This window comes from Varanus komodoensis, unplaced genomic scaffold (assembly GCF_004798865.1).
Source record: "Varanus komodoensis strain SLA01 unplaced genomic scaffold, ASM479886v1 scaffold4, whole genome shotgun sequence".
Classification (NCBI taxonomy): domain Eukaryota; kingdom Metazoa; phylum Chordata; class Lepidosauria; order Squamata; family Varanidae; genus Varanus; species Varanus komodoensis.
Window position 1 is genome coordinate 32,639,041 of NW_025335941.1, and position 17,963 is coordinate 32,657,003.

A 17,963-nucleotide genomic window follows, 5' to 3' on the forward strand; every position below is an offset into this window, starting at 1 on the left:
AAAATACATTGAAATACAATAGTACATAAAATTGTATAGATTGTACCTGATGCAGGCTGCATTTCTAAGCAAGGTCAGTAGACTATAAGCCCCAATAAGCACAGTTTTATTTCCTTTGGAGTAAACATCCATGGAATTCTGCTGTAAATTCTCATGTTGGCAGTCCTAATGATAAGCTTTTTGAGATAATGGACCATTCTTTTCAAGTGTGAAGATGTGAAATCTCATAAACAAGACCTACTACTTCTAATAAAGGAAGCCATCTTTTAGCACTTCCCTTCAAATTTGGGATGAGGGATATTCTTTTTTAAAAAGCTATCTTGATTCTTGTTTTAGTGTACAATAGGCAGAAAAAGGTCACGGTGTGTTTATTGTTTTATTCGCTTATATTATTAGAAAAGCTATGGGTAGTTGGAAAGTCTTATATCTTTACAAACTAGAAGGAAAAGCCATCAGTTCAAGTGCAGGGAGAAGAGAATTGGTATTGAGAGGGAAACTTCTATAAGAAACCTGTGTTTATTCATCAGCCATATGTAACTTCAATAGATCAATTTGATTAATTATATGACAGCACAGTTCTATTCAAGTTTACTCAGTTTACCTGGTTTGCACAATACAGCAACTTACCATGACTGTCATGTTGTATAAGCCCAGTGTGATTTCTGAAGGGCGGCTTGTTTTCATGCACTAACCACCCTGAGAACCCATGGCTTGATGCTGGGTTGTTCATATCTATGGTGGCTTGTTGTGATGTTTCAACCTAGCAGGGCTACTTCACCATAAGTTGTAACTCACCCTTTCTCAGTGCCCTCCCAGCCCCCTTGCTCCCAAAATTCAAATAGAAAGTATACCAGAGAATGTCCTGAACATAACTGCAACCTGTTCAAAATTACTTTTATTTTTGGTCCTGTGCATATTCACAGGAGTGAATTCTGTGAAAATAGGCAAAAAAATCCCTTCAGATTTACTGCTTTGTCTTGAAACTTGTGCATTTCCTGTATCTCTTTTCTTGCTTTGCCATGACAGTTCTGTATTTTTAGCAACCACACTCACTTGTCTGTAACCCAGACGTACATAGGACAGCTAGCAATGAAGAGATGCTACAAATGAAATGAAGGAGGTGGGTAGCCAAAAGTGGCTAGTGGTGGCTGCAGCAGAAGAGGGCCTCATTAGGACAGGAAGCAGTCTCTGTGTGTGCATGTGCGCTCTAGAAAGGGGAGCACCAAAAGCGTTTGAGGAATGAGTTTCCCTCAGAATCTAGCAATTTCTATAAACCAAGGTGCAGAAAGTATGCTGATGAGGAAATGAGTTTTGCCTCAAAGGCATCTAGGAGATATGTCAAGAACCAGAAGAAAGACCAAGGGAGGAAACATGCTATGGCAAGTAACAGAATGTCCTAGGATCTGTATGGTGAGTGGGCAACCAACCAACGCAACAGTGGTTTTCTCTCAGGGTGGTAGCATGGCATGCAAAACAACTCACCATGTACAATAGTGGCATTAAGCAAATGGGTTTAAGACTGTTGCCTGAATCTTGCAGTCCAGTTAGCTAACTTTCAATGAGTGGAAAATCTTGTTAATAAACTTTCAAATATAATAGAAGGTCCCTGTTGCCCTGATCCCTGAACTTCTAACTCAATGGATCACCTAAAATTAGCATCTTAATCCACCACCATCGCTCAGTGCCATTTTTCCTCTAACAATGGTTTCATACCTATTGGATTGAAAAGCACTGAGGAAGAGAAAGCAGAAGGTTCAAGGAAGAGTGGTCCCTTCACACTTGGAAATCATGCTCTCTGGGCTGTACTGTGCAGAGGACAAGCAGCTGTCAGATTCTGAAGGAATGCAGGGGAGGCAGTTGCACATAGCTCTAGAGTTTTAGGACTGGCCTTAGAGGCTAAATGAATGAACCGCAAGTAAAGAATTCTCTCAGTCATATTGCACCTTTATGAATGGGCACGTGTGTTGATCTTCACATCTCAGACATTTATTTTCTTAATATCCCGTCAGTGCTAGTGGATAGTTGATTCTAACCTGCTCTTACAAATACAATGGGAATTCCCTTGAGCACTTGAGTAAAGGACGGTTGGCTGCATCCAAGGCTGTCCCTGTAGACAAAAGTTTCGGCTTCCATATTCCTTAAAATCTGTTCAAGGAGATACGGGAAAGGGCACTGGAAGAAGAGAAATAATATTTTTTGCACAAAGGGAATTCTGCTCAAATAATGTTGGATATCACCCTAGTAAATAGCATTCAATATGGAGACCCAGTGTGGTGCAGTGGTTAAGAGCATGGGACTGGGACTCAGATGATCTGCGTTCTAGTCCCCGCTCAGCCATGGAGCCAACTGGGTGACTTTGGGCCAGTCACAGACTCTCAGCCCAACCTACCTCACAGGGTTGTTGTTGTGGGGATAAGATGGAGGAGACGTAAGCTGCCTTGAGCCCTTCGTAGGAAAAAGGCAGGATATAAATCGAACGAGCGAACGAACGAACGAATAAATAAATAAATAAATATCACCACAGTAAATAGTATTCAATATATGAAGGTATGGAATAGTAGATACCCATGTTTTGCCAGCATTTTATTAGAAATTATTATACAGAAACTTCCCACCTGACATACATATATACAATTCTAGTCAGTTCCAGTTGCATTTGAAAATTTCTCCTCTTGGGACTTAAGTGTTAGTTGGTTTCCACCCTCTTCCTCTGTTGACCTGTCCTCATTTCTTTAGGTAAACACCAGGGCCCAGTATAGATCATGCGCAGATAAAAAGTAACTATATGATTTTTCACTGCTATCGTTGTTGTTATTGATGTAGCAATAGGTCATTTCTGCTATGGTCTTAAATTTGCACTTGACTCCCAAATAAAACAACTCTGGCTAAAGTTTTACACTGCTTTCAGTTGAGTGCAGACTTATCCTGAATCACTGATGGATGCACAGTTGGCAGCACACAATTTGGCAAACAAAGAGCTGCCAGGTGGGCCAGTGGTTGCACACTGGTATTTACGTAATTCTACAGATCAAGCATGAATTAATAACAATGTCAGTACTTAATTTTCTGGATTGGATCATTAGGTGAGGGTTACTTTCCATAAACGTTTTAGCACTAGATGTTTGCTATTGTGAAAAATTAGATCAAATGCCATCTCTATTTACCATTAAGTGAATGGGAAAGGTTCTGACATATGCAGTTTAGACTAAGGCCATACTGGTAAGCCCTGGAGTTAGTCTACTAGGAGTACATGGTCACATTAGCCGTAATTCCAAGTAAATTAACCGGACTTCATTTTTCAACAGTTCAAACTTAAATGTCACCCACTGATTTCAGTTGGCAGACAATAACATCTGCCAAAAACTCCTGCTGCAGTAGTAGACTATTAAATGTGTTAAGTCAATTTATAACAAGGCAGGATGGGACTAAATGGGCATATCTGGGGAATAATAAGGAATATTGGTTTATCTAGAATAGATTATGAAACAGTTTTGTAAAAGACAATACTAATCATTTAAATACCAAAAAGAATATCAAATTCTTCCTTGGAGATTTGTTTTTATACCTCATTTACCGCTGCTTTTGCAGACAATTAAATTCAGATGTATAAGACATTACACACTCTTTGAGTTATGGGGATTGACACTAGTAGTCCTTACCAGCAGGAAACTAAACATATGTGGACATTAAATTTGCTAGCTGAACAAGTGTTAATTAGATGAACCAAAGCTGTTACATTATTCTCTAATTAAACCTTAAATTCTGCATGGTGTTTCTACACACATAATGTAGCAAACATTACCTGCAGCAGGATGGACAAAATTTACATTTAGAATTAAAACACTGTTAGTCATTCCAGTATTCAAACCAAATCCAGTATTGCAATATTAAAATATTAAAGTTCCTAAGGCCCCACTGACACTCTGACATACAAATCTGGTGCTAGTCACATCATCTGCACTCTGGTTTGTACTAGGGGACAACTTGGTGCAAGACTAACACAAACTTCTCTATTTCAAGGTAATTTCCTCTATGAACCTGCCTCCTTTGCATAAACTCTGTCACAGGGAGACCCTGTTCGGGGGAGTGTCTCAAGCAGCCTTGTGATGAGTCCTCTGCCGTGTTCAGGTACTCATGCAAATGTATCTGTTCACACAACACCTTATCTAGCCTGGGAAGAGACCAGCCTCATGCCCTTCACCACCACACCTTTTAGGTAGTGTCCTTGATCAACTGTTTGAACTATAGCTGGAACTTCAGAAATGAAACCTGAGCAGCTTTTTCCTCAGAGCAGCTTTGTTCATGTTAAACTGCACAGTGACTGCCACCATGTCTGTAACACTGAGAAAATATGCCCAAAACATAGGTGCTGGTACTTCACGTGAGACGGAGTTAACATGGATCTCTTGGAAGCAAAATATATCATTCAAATGCATCCATAATAATGGCACAAAGGATGAACTTGCAGTTGTCTCTGGAATCCTTCCTTGTCAATTAGTCAAAACTTCCAAGTTCTAAGCCCAGGTAGTTTTTTACAACTAGAAGAATACCCATTTTATCAGCTATACAGTGCTTGGGTGAGCCAAGTCCCTATTAAAATTTGGCATTGTATGTAGGATGAATAAAACCAAATACTTCAAAAGGGTCTTCCTGAGGAGCATTTTCTGGTAATTTATTCTCAGCATTCAGCTGTTCACTGTTGAGATAAATGCAGGCATCTGAGGGTATGCAGCTCCTAGGAAGCTGGTCTTGATCCATTCCTACTTTAGGATATTTCTTTTTTTGAAGATTTTTGTGTTTCCTTTTGATACTGTGATCCAGGGAAGCATAGCACATCTGCCGCTCAGCTGTTTGCTACAAAAGAGAGCAATTCATATTATTGGACAAATGGCTTCTTTACCTATGAGATATTTCCTAATGGATAACTAATAGGTAAACAGAAAATTTAGTCATCTGAAACAGCAGAAGGTATACAAATTCCATTATTACTGTACTTCATTATGTTTTCAGCAACTCCAGCTATGAGATGGTTGATATATCTTCTGAACTGGATGGGCTATACTGGAAGAATAGTGAGGACTTTATTAAGATTGAACAGATAGTGTAGTGCACTTTCCCAATGTTCAAAAGTCAGGATAGTTTTTCTGGAGCTATGCCAAGCCCTTACAACTGTCAACTTCTTCAGCCAAGCACCAGAGATAATTTTCTTGAAGCTGATTTGCCCAAGTATATTCCTTAGATAAGAGTTGCTTTTGGTGTGAGAACCAAAACAGTTTGCATTACTGAAGCAGATTCATCCTTCCCCTGTCTCCCAGGAGAAGGGGATGGCATCAGAGCCTGTGTGTACAGACAGCTTCTGAAACAAGGTGAGAGGGAAAATTTGCAAAATCCATGGAAGGAGACACTGTCTTCTGTTCTCAGCTTGGGGAAAGGAACTGATCCATCGATTTCTCAGGCAATTTTAGAAGTCCATGGGGTATCCCTTGGCCCATTCAGGGAACCAATACAGCCACTGATAAGGAGTCCAAGCTTTCCTTTGCTTGTTTATATTTTGCATATGTATCAGTATTATATTCAATAAACTGTATATCATCCTTGATACAAGCAGCATTGTTTCATTCTTAGTTCTTCATCATGGGTGGAAAAAGAATATGAATCTCTTTATTTTAGAAAAAGAAAGCAAGCAATAGAGGCTTATTAAAAATAACAGAAAATGAAGCCAAGTGCTGTTCTCGCTTTCATAAAAACCAAGACTCATCTAGTGATATTGATTGGAAGTAAATCAAGGACAAACAAAAGAAAGCTCGGTTCATGAAACAAGTAATGTGTGGCATTCACTGCACCAAAATATAGTGATAGAAGTTAGTTTAAATGACTTTAAAAGGGGATAGGACCAATGGTCTTTCAATGCCTATTGGCACTGATATGCATAGGAAAACTATTTCAGAGGTACTATGCTTCTGAATAGCAGTTACTGAGAAGCAATAGTAAAAGAGGAATACTGCCGTTAAGTCATGCTTGTAGGCTTTCTAGAATTATCTGCTTTGCTGTGGAGGGTAGCAGGATGCAGGACTAGATGGTCCTTTGGTCTGATCCAGCAAGGCTCTAGTTAGGTCTTAATAAATCTTTCACTTATGCCTGAACTACAGAACAGTAACATGCCAGCATCAGTTCCCCACCCTCACCTGGCCATCGTCCTTCAAGTCCTTCCTTCAAACCCATCTTGTTTGCAAACTTTTTGGACTGCCTCCTGTCTTGCTGATACTGAATTGAAGCCTTTGTACATTTAGGTGGAGTGAATACATATTCTTTCTCTGTTTACTTCATCTCCATGTATTTGTCTTCCCTCTGCAGCCTCACCCTGTGTTAAATGTTAGATTGTACATCCCTTGGTGCAGGGGCCCTTTTCCTTTATTTGTTACTCTGTATAGTGCTGTACACATTGATTATGTACCATTATAATAACAATTAGTAACAATCAGAATAATTTAAAATTGCATTTGATCCAAAAAACTGTTAGGCAAACAGATGTTCCCAATTAATATGCAGCATAGTGGTTTTAAATATGTCATAAAATACAATATATTTTAGAATATTCCCTGAACTCTCAACATATTAGGATACAAACATGTCCTGCTGTTATCATTTCATTATACTAATAGGGAAAGCTTACAAACCCTGCTTAGAATGAAAATAATGAATAACAATTAGAGAAATAGAAAAATGTGAGTGGAAGGGGAAAATGTATTGTTGCTGGTCCATGAACTCTTGTATAAATGCAAGCAAAATACTTCATGCAGTATCTTACCAGAATTTGGAGTTCTGCGTAAATATGAAAGATACAGTGAATAAGGAAGATACTATTGGAAGGATTTGCATTGTAGCGAACCAGTACAAGTTAATGAAAAGAGTTTGTGCAAACTGAATGGGAGGGTCACTTTATTGCACAAGACTCTTTAGGTCAGAAGTAATCCTTCTGTGAATGGAAGCAAGATGCTGGTAGTAGTAAAGCACCTGGTTCAAGTGATTAATATGCTCTGAGGAAGAGAAGATTACTATACAATTCTGTTATTTAATTGTATGCAAACAAATCTGATGCAAGGTGCTCATGCAGTATAGAAAGCAAATCCTAAAACTAATTGTAAATACATGGAAATGAAGAGTAATACCTGTACTTCATTGGTGGATGTGTGAGGGTGGGCACTCATTTGTTCGTAGAAGCTTTCATCTGGAAATTATTTGAAAAAAGAAAATTTAAAGAGTAACTAAATCATTTTATCAGTGATTTAGTTGTCCTACACTGAGCTATAATTTCTAATTACTATGCAGCATGGTTTTAAATATGTCATAAAAGACAAATTAATCTTAGAATGCTCCATGAACTAGAAAAGCATTATGATGGAAACATGTCCTGTTATCAGTATTTCATTTTAATCAAAGGGGGGAAGTTTTTCTTTTAAATGTCTAAAATCTGTTGTTGTATCTTATGCAAGGAAATTACAAGCATGCAAGAACTGCAACATTCTGGTCCTTGTCAAAATATTCTTCCTACTCCAACAAGACATGGTTTTGCTGTAAAAGACCTATCTGAAATGCAACTTACTTAGCATCTCTTGATGCCGGCGGTTGACATTGTCATAAACAGGACATTCTTCATTGTAAACCTCACCATTGCTGTAAAATAAATGTTTGCATTGATTGATAGAATCTGTCCTATATTGCATTGCATATGAAAATACCCACAAAATATTTAAAATTTATACATTTTTTCAGAAAGCTGGGGTGAGCCAAAATGGTTCCTCTTCACAGCTGCAGGAGTGGGAGCAGTGAAGCTGTTACTGTCACCCACCATGCTGTTTTGACACAAGTGGAGCAGTGGCAGTGGCTGCGGTTTAGGCAAGCTCGGAAAAAGCAGCAAGGGACTTAACAAGTGGCTCCCTCACCATTGCCCTCAGCCTCAGGGAAAGTTATTGTTCAGGGGTGAAATGGGTCCTGTAGAGTCCATTCATATTTGGACAACACTGGGGGAGAGAGAGAGAAAGATTGGGAGAGAGAGAAAGAAAGAGAACAGGAAGAAGAGGGAATTGGTATCAATCCCTTTTCCATACATACATACACACACCCAACGTGTTCATAGGTCGATTGATTGATTGATTGATTGATTGATTATTAGATTTGTTTGAAGGCCACCCACTAGCATCACACTCTCTAAGACATAGACATATATGGACATCATGGGATCCAACCCAATGTGGCTATGACAGGGGTGCAGAACCCCAGTGACTTAATAGCATTTCAGTGTAGCTCTTTGTGGCTGCGTTCCAGAGATGGACAGGGCTGAGGACAAAGGGGTGGAAGCAAAATACCAGCATGTTTCCACTGGAAGCGCTCCTTGCCACTAATGAAGCCTTTAGAGATGCATTTCTACCTCTTCCAATGGAGAAAAAATGCACAAAAGTCAGGGATCCACCAAACAGTGGTTAGGGAAAAGGGGATGAGGCCCAGAGATGGAGTGTTGTTCTGGGGAACCCCAGAGGGCTGGAAGTCTGAGATTCTTCACTGCTGATTGTTGAAATATATACAGAAGACAGCACACACATGATTAAAAAGAATTATTGCCGTACCTTGGGCCATATTCATGGTAATTTTCATATATTTTACCTGGAAAAGAATTTGAACAATTAGGAGAACTTCAATTGCTAGGCATTCAATATCTTTATGTGATTCTCATTTTTAAAGTACCTTGCTATTTTTTTAAAAAATTAATCATGCTTTGCTCCTTTTTCCCCTAAATAAGTACTGCAGCCTGAAATGATCACTAAATCTGCTAGAGTTAGGATAGCTAGAATATTCTTGGAGAATTTTCAGTAAGATTTTGAAGCATGTTCAGGAAAACATACCGGTACATTGCGTCCCCATGCTAATTAGTGGAAAGGAGTTCCATTCGAAGCTTGTTTGTTGCACGGGTGCCAAAATATTTTGGGCTGGTCCTTGCTGTAGCATTCCTTCTTTAGCATTTCTTCAACTGTGTCTTGTCAGTAAAATTTTAAGGCTATGCATGTGGTGAACATGTAACCAGTTGCCTTATGGGGCCTCTTGAACAAGAAACAGTTTCAAGCAGCCACTGTGCTACAGCAATCAGTCAAAGAGGCTTGGTGTGGCCAAAGAATCACAATTATAAATATGATATAATTATTACTACTCTTCATCAGTGATGGGAATTCAGTTAGTGCAATGTATTTGCTTGGCAATAGAAAAAGTAAGATCTTGGGAGAGCATATATTTTATATTAGATATAATTTAGAAGCTGAGCTTAATCGGATCAGAGATGCTACTATGCAGGGGCGGAAGACATCGGCTAAACCCTGGCTGCAGTTGCACCTCCATTTTCTCTGTGCTTTTGCATAACAATTTCTTGGTAGAAAGAGAGATATCAGATTACTTTCAACAGTGCAAACTAAAAGTACTAGATATTTATTTCTGATGTATTTATTGCAAGAATAGTCAAGATATTTATGAAACTTAGGAATTGTAAGCTAGACCATCCTCCAATATTGTTGCAATATTTTCACATTTGGAACTTGAGTCAACAAATATGGCATCATTGTGTGATTTTTCGGTGGCCCCCTTTAATACATTGTTGAAAACTTTCATATCATAAAAGAGCTTTTAGTTAAAAGTGGACAATTTTACTCAGAAAATATGTGTGCAGCATTCATTAAAGCAGGGAAAAACCACAAGTCATAACAAAAACAGATATGATACAAACAGAAAAGCTATCAAGCTTAAGTATTAAGAACTAGCAAATACCTGGGAGGTGTGTGTATTCTTAACGAAGATACACAAGGGTATATTACAAATACCTGGTTTTTAACAAGTACCAAAACACCATCAAGATCGGTGACTTTTGCACTGCAGGCATTCATTGTGTCTGTCTGTGTGTGTGTGTGTGTGTGTGTGTGACAGGAGTTAAACTTGCCGATGAAGCATTTATTTCTATCTTATTCTTTCTATAGTCATAAAGCATTTTATAAAAATTCCATTTTCAGAGGCGGTATGCTTTGACTATCAGTTGCCAGAAAGCCTCAGTTGGCTAATGTGAAAAACAAGTTGCAGGTCAAGATGGAACTTTCCATCAGTTCCCCTAAGCCCCAACCAACATGGCCCATGGTAGGGGAATACGATCCATTGGGTCAATACTTCTGGTCCATGGAATTTATGCCTGGCAGCAGTTAGGCATCACATATGTGCCTAATACATGGGCGATTTTTAACTCAGCGGTGGGCAACTTGTGGTCCTCCAGATAGATATTTTGGCCTACAGCTCTCATGTTCTCTAAGCACTGGCTACGACCAGGGCTGTTTGTTTGTTGTTTTGGAAGGCAACAGAACAACCAAATTCTGGGCCATATTCCAGACTGAGGGCCAACTTTGCAGGTGGTGAATGGAGGTGGTGGTGGCCAGTGCCACAACAGACCTCTGAGTCCTCCTAGCCAGCATCAAGAGCTGCACCCACCTGCCCAACGGCAGCTAGGAGCGACACGCACGAAGCAGCATGCCAGTACCTAGCTCTGAAGACTTCTCAGTCATTGTCTTGCCTTCCACACGGGGCACCCAAGGGGGAGAATGCCCAGCCCAGCTTTCTGGAGCACCATCCACCCATCGCCTGTCTCTGAGAATGTCTCAGAGTTGAGCACGTGGCAGGACAGTGTCGCGCGAGTAGTTTCTCTGCTGCAGCAACTTCCAGAGCAGAAAGCACCCTGTGAGGCTCCTCAGAAAGCCTCCCTGCCCACAGCCGCTCACATGCATTGCTGTCGGGAGGTGGCCTGTGCCACACAGTGCCCAGGACCACTGTCACCCAGAAGGCCTCACTAGGAAGGACTCTTTACACGTTCATGTGGCAGTGACTGGTAGGGAAGCAAGGAGCATAGAGGGTGCCAGTGGCAGTGGAAAGGGAAGGAGCAAGAGATGACGGGGAATGCACAGCGAAAACAAAGCAAAGGGAAGGCAAAGAAGGGGGAAGAAGGTTATGGAGGGGGCAGCTGCTGTCACAGGTGGGCATGAGAGAGGAGAGAGGATTTGTGGGGCACCAAAATCCCAGTTTGCTTAGAGAACCAAACTAGGTTGAGATGGGCTTGGCTGGGAGTGTTGGGAATTGTAGTCCAAAACTTCTGGAGGGTCACAAGTTGTCCACTCCAAAGTTTGCCTGAAGATGTCTGGAACTAAACCTGTGGCCTTGTGTATGCGGATCCTATGATCCAGCATGGAGGTATCACCCCCTACCTTTAGATCACCCACATATTGATATGGCATTTCAGATATTGCATATGATCAATCCAGCCACATACAGCCTTAGAGGAAAACACCGATGAGCTATTTATGACTTTATGTTTGTGCAACATGGATACTTCTATTTATTGTGTCAAATATCAGACACTTTGGGCAGGATACTTACAATCACACTTACCCCTTCATGAGTTCAACCCTGCAGTGCCCCTTACCTTTTCGTTTCTTTTCTTTTAAGCAGTATGAAATATTTGTCAGTAATGAAATGATCATAATTGCACTTATAACACCAAGAGGAATCCAGCAAAAGATACACAAATCTGCATTCATTTCTGTAATAAAAACAGTCACACACATAAAAATACAATCCAGTATAGAGTCAAGCATGCTGATTTCCCACTATAATTATTTAGTAATTTAAACTTAATAGGCCTTATGAACATAACTGTGTTTAGCTGTGTCCAGAGGCTCTGATTATGCTTCTTATGCACCATTAGGGGCTTTGGCTATCCATCAAATTCAAGAGATTTCAAATGATTGTTCTGTGTATTTGCTAAGGATGGGCAATTTCAACTTGATGCTATCCACTGTCAGTAACACTTACAGGTCTACTTGTTGTGTTGAGCTTTTCTAACTAGGACATTAATAACTACTGTGCATCTAGTAACATTGTTAAAACAAGAGCAAAATAAATTGACAGACACATTAAAATGCTGTGTTACTTATAACAGCCCAGTTTGTAAGATCATGAGGTGCTTGTTAAGTCTCAGCACAGCTTAACATGTCATACAAACCTGGCCAGGGTTTCTTGTTAATATGGGTAAAAAGCTGCCCAGAACTTCACAAGAGCACTTGGGTTCAGGGCAACTGGTTATCCATGGTAATAAGCCATTCTGGCTGTGTTCACATGATACAACAAACTATACTAATTGAGATAATTATACTAACTTCTCTCCCCACTTGGTCTCATTTCTGCAGCCATGATAAATAGTTAATAACTACCTCAAAATTCAGTGCTAACAGCTGAATACTGCAGCCTGCCTAAACAAAGTAAGTTTGCTTTTACTTTCTTGTTTTGTGTAATTAGGAACACAGAAACGGAGAAACAGAGCGAGTCAGAAAGGTCCTCCTGGGCTATCTAGTATGACCCCTGGCTCCAGCTGGCTCCATGCACGACATGCCTACCATATGCATGTCTAGAATATCCTTGAACACCCTCACCGATGGGGCCTCAACCACCTCCCGTGGAAGCCCATTCCATACCCTCAGGGTCCTAACTGTCAGGAAGTGTTTCCTGGCATCCAAATCGAACCTCGGTTCCCTGAGCTTGGCTCCATTGGAGTATGTTGTGTTCTCCTCTGCAGGGGAGAACAGGTCTCTACCCACCTCCATGTGGGTAGAAACACCCCCTCTATACCCCCTCACGTATCTATATGTCACCAGCAGATCCCCTCAGAGTATCCGCTAATTGATACTGTTTGTAGCAGTCAAAGGTAGAGATGTAAACTGTCCAGAATTTCTGAAGCTGCTTGAGTGGAGTGAGCAACGAAGTATATTTTCTCCACCATTTTTGAAATCGAAAATAGGCATTAAAATGCATGCAAAAATATTTATTTAAAGCCGAGATAAGCATTGTACCCTTAAATGTGTATAAATTAGTTTCTTGTGCTCAAAATACATAGTTTAGCAAGATCTTTAGAACAACCAAAATGTCACAAAATTGTGAATCAGATTTCATATTCTAAAGAACTCTACATCAGGCTGGTTCGTAAACATTGCAGAGGGTATAGACGGAAGGGTGGGTAAAGCAAAAAGTTGGCTTGATGAAACCACAAAGTCAGTATTTAGATGCAATCTTAAAATGGTGTATAAAGGAAGATACAGCAGAGACTGCATAAAGTGACATTATGTTCAATGGGAATTTAATCCCAGGAACATATGTGTAGGAGCATAACTTTAATTGGATTTGACTCTACTAGGTGCTATGCAGGTTTCAGGCTGTACCTAATGGTGATGGCCCATTTTTTGATCAAATAAAAACCAGTAGCTACACCAAGATGTCCCCAGTGAAAGTCACAAGCAAAGCAAATGGGTTCCTTACAGAAGCAAAGAGAAAACACAGCAGTTTTTATATTAGCCAAGCTGGAGAGTAATTTTGGATGGCGTACAAATAGTCCATACTTTAAAATCTGGATATTCAAAATTTGCTGTTAAATTGTACTTTTGATGTTGTTATGAAATTTAGAAATATAATTGCTTTCATTTTATTCAGAAAGAAGCACCCCTTGTACTAAAAAATGGAACCAAAACCTGCTGCATCTGAAGGTTACTGCACATGCCTTAGAAGTGAAAATTCAGGAGTTAAAAATAGAAGCCATGATTAATATGTTAGTAAACAGAATTATGTGCCTTATTATCTGGATTTAAATAGTTTTGTTACTGTTAACATTACCTAGATATAAAAGACACTCTTTAAAAAAAAATCCACCCCAAAACAGAGAAACCTTAATTTTCAGAGGAAGATGAATGGACGAATTCTGGATACTGAATTAAACTTTATAAACACATTGCCTTCTCAATAGCAACAATCATCAAACACATTGGCATCGATAAAAAATTAACCTTATTATATACATAAAATCCCAACTGAACAATAAGAATCCTTGAAAAATACTACTATTTCAACTTTCAGTGTGGCCAAGTGCAAGGTCAATGCATTCAATGCAGATAAGTACAAGGTCTTGCACTTGGAGTGTAGGAATGGGTGTCATAAGTACAAATTAGGGGACCAGTGGCTGGAGAGCAGCACTTGTGAAAAGGGTCTCGGGGTGCTGGTCTATTGCAGGCTAAACATGAGTCAGCAGTGTGGTGTGGTGGTCAAGAGGGCAAATGCTATCCTTGGTTGCCTAGCCAGAAGCGTAGCTTCTAGATCGAGAGAGGTATTGCTGCCACTCTGTATGACTCTGGTGCACCCGCAGCTGGAGTACTGTGTTCAGTTTTGGGGCCCTCATTACAAGAGGGATTTAGCATGATGGAATCAGTGAAGTGAAGGGCCACAAGGATGGTGACTGGTTTGCAGGGTAAGCCATATAAGGAGAGACTGAGGGAACTGGGTCTTTTCAGCCCTGAGGAGACTCAGAGGGGACTTGTTAGTGACATGTTAGGTATGTCAGGTGGTGTCATGTGGAGATGGGCTGTGGCCATTTTTCCCCTGCAGATGAGCCCAGGACACATTCCAAAGGAGCAAAGCTCAGGAACCAAGATTCAAGGTGGATGCCAGGAAGTGCTTCCTGACAGTTAGGGCCACAAGGGTATGGAATGGGCTTCCACAGGAGGTGGTTGAGACCCCATCGGTGAGGGTGTTTAAGGATAGGCAGGACATGCACATGGTAGGCATGTCATGAGCTGGGGGTCAGATTAGATGGGCTGGGAGAACCCTTCTGACCCAGTCTTTTTCTATGTTTTTATGTTTCTATGTTTCTTCCTTTAAATCAGATACAGTATCTCAAAAGAACAGATATTTCCAAATATGAACTTTCCCTTTTTTCTCAACAGATTTATGGTAACTGAGGGATTGTACAGATTTTTTAAAAGAAAACATTCTCATCTCTTTCACATGTCAGCTTATTTCTCAGCTTGCTCTGTGTCTTTCCAAGAAAATCAAATTCTTTTCCATGCTGCAGAAGATGGAGAAAACTGCAGAGATGATTTGCATGATTTGCATTGTCTGCAGTTGTATGTGCCTGCAATTAAACAGGAATCATCACATTGCTTTAAGCTGCTGGGTTTGGGTAAGAGTTTTAATGAAACCAGAAGGACTGCTGGAAATTTACTTTCATGACCCTGGCAAGCACCTCCTTTGTGCTCACCCCTTTTTTTACAGACTTCTAGTGGTTTGGTGATTTCCCTGCTTTTGCATGTGTTTTCTTGCATTCTGAAAGCCATTTTGAAATGGGTCTTCTAAGGCTTAATTACTGGCAGGAGAAGCTTGGCCTTGTAGAAGTGACTCAAGGCCAAGCTAAATATCACTTTTAACATGTGCATGTAATCATGCCCACTCTTTCTTTTTCAAAAGTCAGTCTAAGGGTCCCAATCCAGATATCTCTCTATGCACTTATCTAGACATCTATCTCTCGAACCATTTTTCTCCATGCATTTTCAACAATGCATTTCCTGTTTCTGAGTAATCTATAAGGGGACACCCTAGCCTATTTAAACAAAGACCTATTGTTTGAAAGACTGGTGTTTGTGCTCACTTATATATCTTGCTGTCTCAAGGGTCATCAGTCTCTGGTTTCCTTTTGTGAAGGCAGGAAGGATGGCTAGTTAGGAGAGACAAATCATTTTGCTGGACAGAGATCTTGATCCCAGGACCACTGGTTGCAAGGTTGCTGGAAGGATTTACAGAGCCAAAATAGAAGTAAAGAGGCAATCTTATTCATGCATAGACAGAAATAAGTCATACAGTTCATAGCATGCCTCAGCTAGCATGCAGAGAATTGTATGTTTCATACAGAAATGCAGTGTGCTTTGCATATTATGTTGAACAAAAATAACAAGGCAAGGGAAATGTTTGGAGGCACTGTAGAAAAGTCCCCAAGTTGCCCATGGTCTGACTTCAGAAATGTAGAAATCTAATGTGTCAGAATCAAAGCAACTATTTTTTTTCAGTTACTTGGGAAATGGTATGCATGGGATGGTTCATGATCTGTGCATGACAGGTGTCTTGTGTTACAGGTTTATACAGAGAGCCCCAAAATTATGCTTGGCTCCTGAAAGTTTTCCCCAAGTCGTACATCTACTCTGACCATTTAATGGTTGTTACAAAGCATTTAAATGTAATGGAATAAAAACTTGATTTCAAAAATGTTTCATTAATCACTCAGAAACATAAGGGTTTTGTCGTCTTTAAATGAACCTTTTCCTTGTTTTTATCACTATGTTTAGATGCAGTGTGCTGTGTCTCATTGTTGTTATGGTTTTTGTTCTTTGTTCTTTTTTTTTTTTTTTGGTCTTTGTAAACCATCCACAGACTTTTTTAGTAATGGGACAGCAAAGAAAAAAACTTTAAATAAATAAATATTGGGTGGAATTTTAAAAAAGAGAACTGCCAAACTGCGTTTTTTCTTCCCCTTTATTCCTTTGCACCTTCACACTGTAGTTCTAAATAGCACTGAAACCTTGACTTCTGACCACTGGAAATCCTATTCCGATACAGCTCACTCATCCCATCTTTGCATCACTTTTTTAAGTGCTGACCACATGCTTTCAGATTTATTTTTAGAGCATGGAAGGATAGATTTTTTTAAAAAAATGTGAGGGGGAAAAGCTCTTTAAGCATTTACTCCATACTGATTTCAGTCTGCAATGCGTTCTGTTTCCTTCATTTCATTTGACCTACTTACTATATTTATAGCCTGCCTTGCTTCTGCAAGGAACCCAGTAGGCTTACAAAATCTGCTTTCTCTCCATTTTATCCTTTCAAGAGCCGTGTGAGGCCAAGGTAGGCTGAGAGAAGGACACTGGTCCAAATCACCCAGTGAACTTTGTGTCTGAATGGGAACTAGAACCTGGGTCTCCCAGATCCCACCAGCCCCTACATCACACTGGCTCACACAGGCTGTAGAATAAGGAATACAGACAGCCTTCCGACTGACTTTTCATGACACTTGAGCATGGGAAAGAACAATGCATCTTCACAGCAGAAACAATATCTCTATCTTAAGGGCCAAGCTAAACCTAATCTTTTCTGTGCAATCTGTTCATCCATTGTATCCACTTTGGGGTTCATTGCAGAATTGAGATCCAGGCACTACTCAGAAAATGTTTCCTTCCCAGTTTTTTTGTTACATAACCTCTAGCTGGTTCTGTAGTGGAACAATGCAAATACATGAGTGAAAGCGGTGCATTCTTTACTTTTACAATTAAATATCACATTTTCCCTGCTCTAACAAAACTCACTGAAAGTGATAATTAGACACAAAACTGGAGGGTCATGATATCATCTAAAGAACAGATAAACAACAATTTAGGGGATGATGAGTGTGTGATACATGCTTTGTATGGAAAAGCCTAATATCTTTCCTCTTGCTCAGCACAGGAACATGAGAAGCTGCCTCAGACTTGTTCTGTCTAGCTCAGTATATCTATAGTGACTGGTCATGGCTCTCCAGAAGTACAGAAAGACGCACTTCTCCTCTTTATCTGGCATTGCTGGGGATTGAAACTGGGGTCATCTACTTGCAAAGCACATGCTCAGCCCCTGAGCTACAGGAGGAAACTTGGAAAGTATGTAGCCAAATGGCTTAGACAACATTACTCCCGGCACTGGTTTTCCTCTCTGCTTTAGTTTTCCGCCTCTCTGGCTCCATTTTGTTTTTTTCTTAGCCACTTTCCAGCTCAACTTTTCTTGAATGTTTACATTTTCAGCTACTACCTACTTAGCAGAAGAAGTGTAAAGAAGTTTGAAGTTCAAATGCTGCCTAAGGATTCCTTCAAATAAATATTTCTTAATTTCAGTATTTTCATTTTAAAATAGTGTTATCCATCCATTTGCTGTTGGGAACAACTGATGTATCATTATTCCACAGGGATTTATCTATGGGAAAAAGGCAATTTTGCATCCACCCATCAGTTGCTACTTTGAGGCAAAAATTGGACTTCTAATTGCACAACTGC

The 17,963-nt window shown here is 40.0% G+C and overlaps 1 protein-coding gene across 4 annotated transcripts in view; it reads right to left on the reverse strand.

Moving 5' to 3' along the window:
* Nucleotides 1–2,568: 2,568 nt before the first annotated feature.
* The window catches only part of LOC123029030 (T-cell receptor-associated transmembrane adapter 1), a 94,783-nt gene continuing 79,388 nt past the window's right edge, over nucleotides 2,569–17,963 (reverse strand). For 2 of the 4 annotated variants that reach the window (XM_044441488.1, XM_044441489.1), the window contains exons 6-11: nucleotides 15,542–15,676; nucleotides 11,501–11,617; nucleotides 8,625–8,661; nucleotides 7,604–7,674; nucleotides 7,170–7,228; nucleotides 2,569–4,854 (exon numbers count right to left, since the gene is read on the reverse strand). In XM_044441488.1, the coding sequence (XP_044297423.1) occupies nucleotides 4,594–4,854; nucleotides 7,170–7,228; nucleotides 7,604–7,674; nucleotides 8,625–8,661; nucleotides 11,501–11,617; nucleotides 15,542–15,569 (573 nt within the window). In that variant the 5' untranslated portion in view covers nucleotides 15,570–15,676 and the 3' untranslated portion in view covers nucleotides 2,569–4,593. Of the gene's footprint in view, nucleotides 4,855–7,169; nucleotides 7,229–7,603; nucleotides 7,675–8,624; nucleotides 8,662–11,500; nucleotides 11,618–15,541; nucleotides 16,181–17,963 lie in introns of those variants that run through there. The other 2 variants (XM_044441490.1, XM_044441491.1) reach the window with 2 other exon arrangements.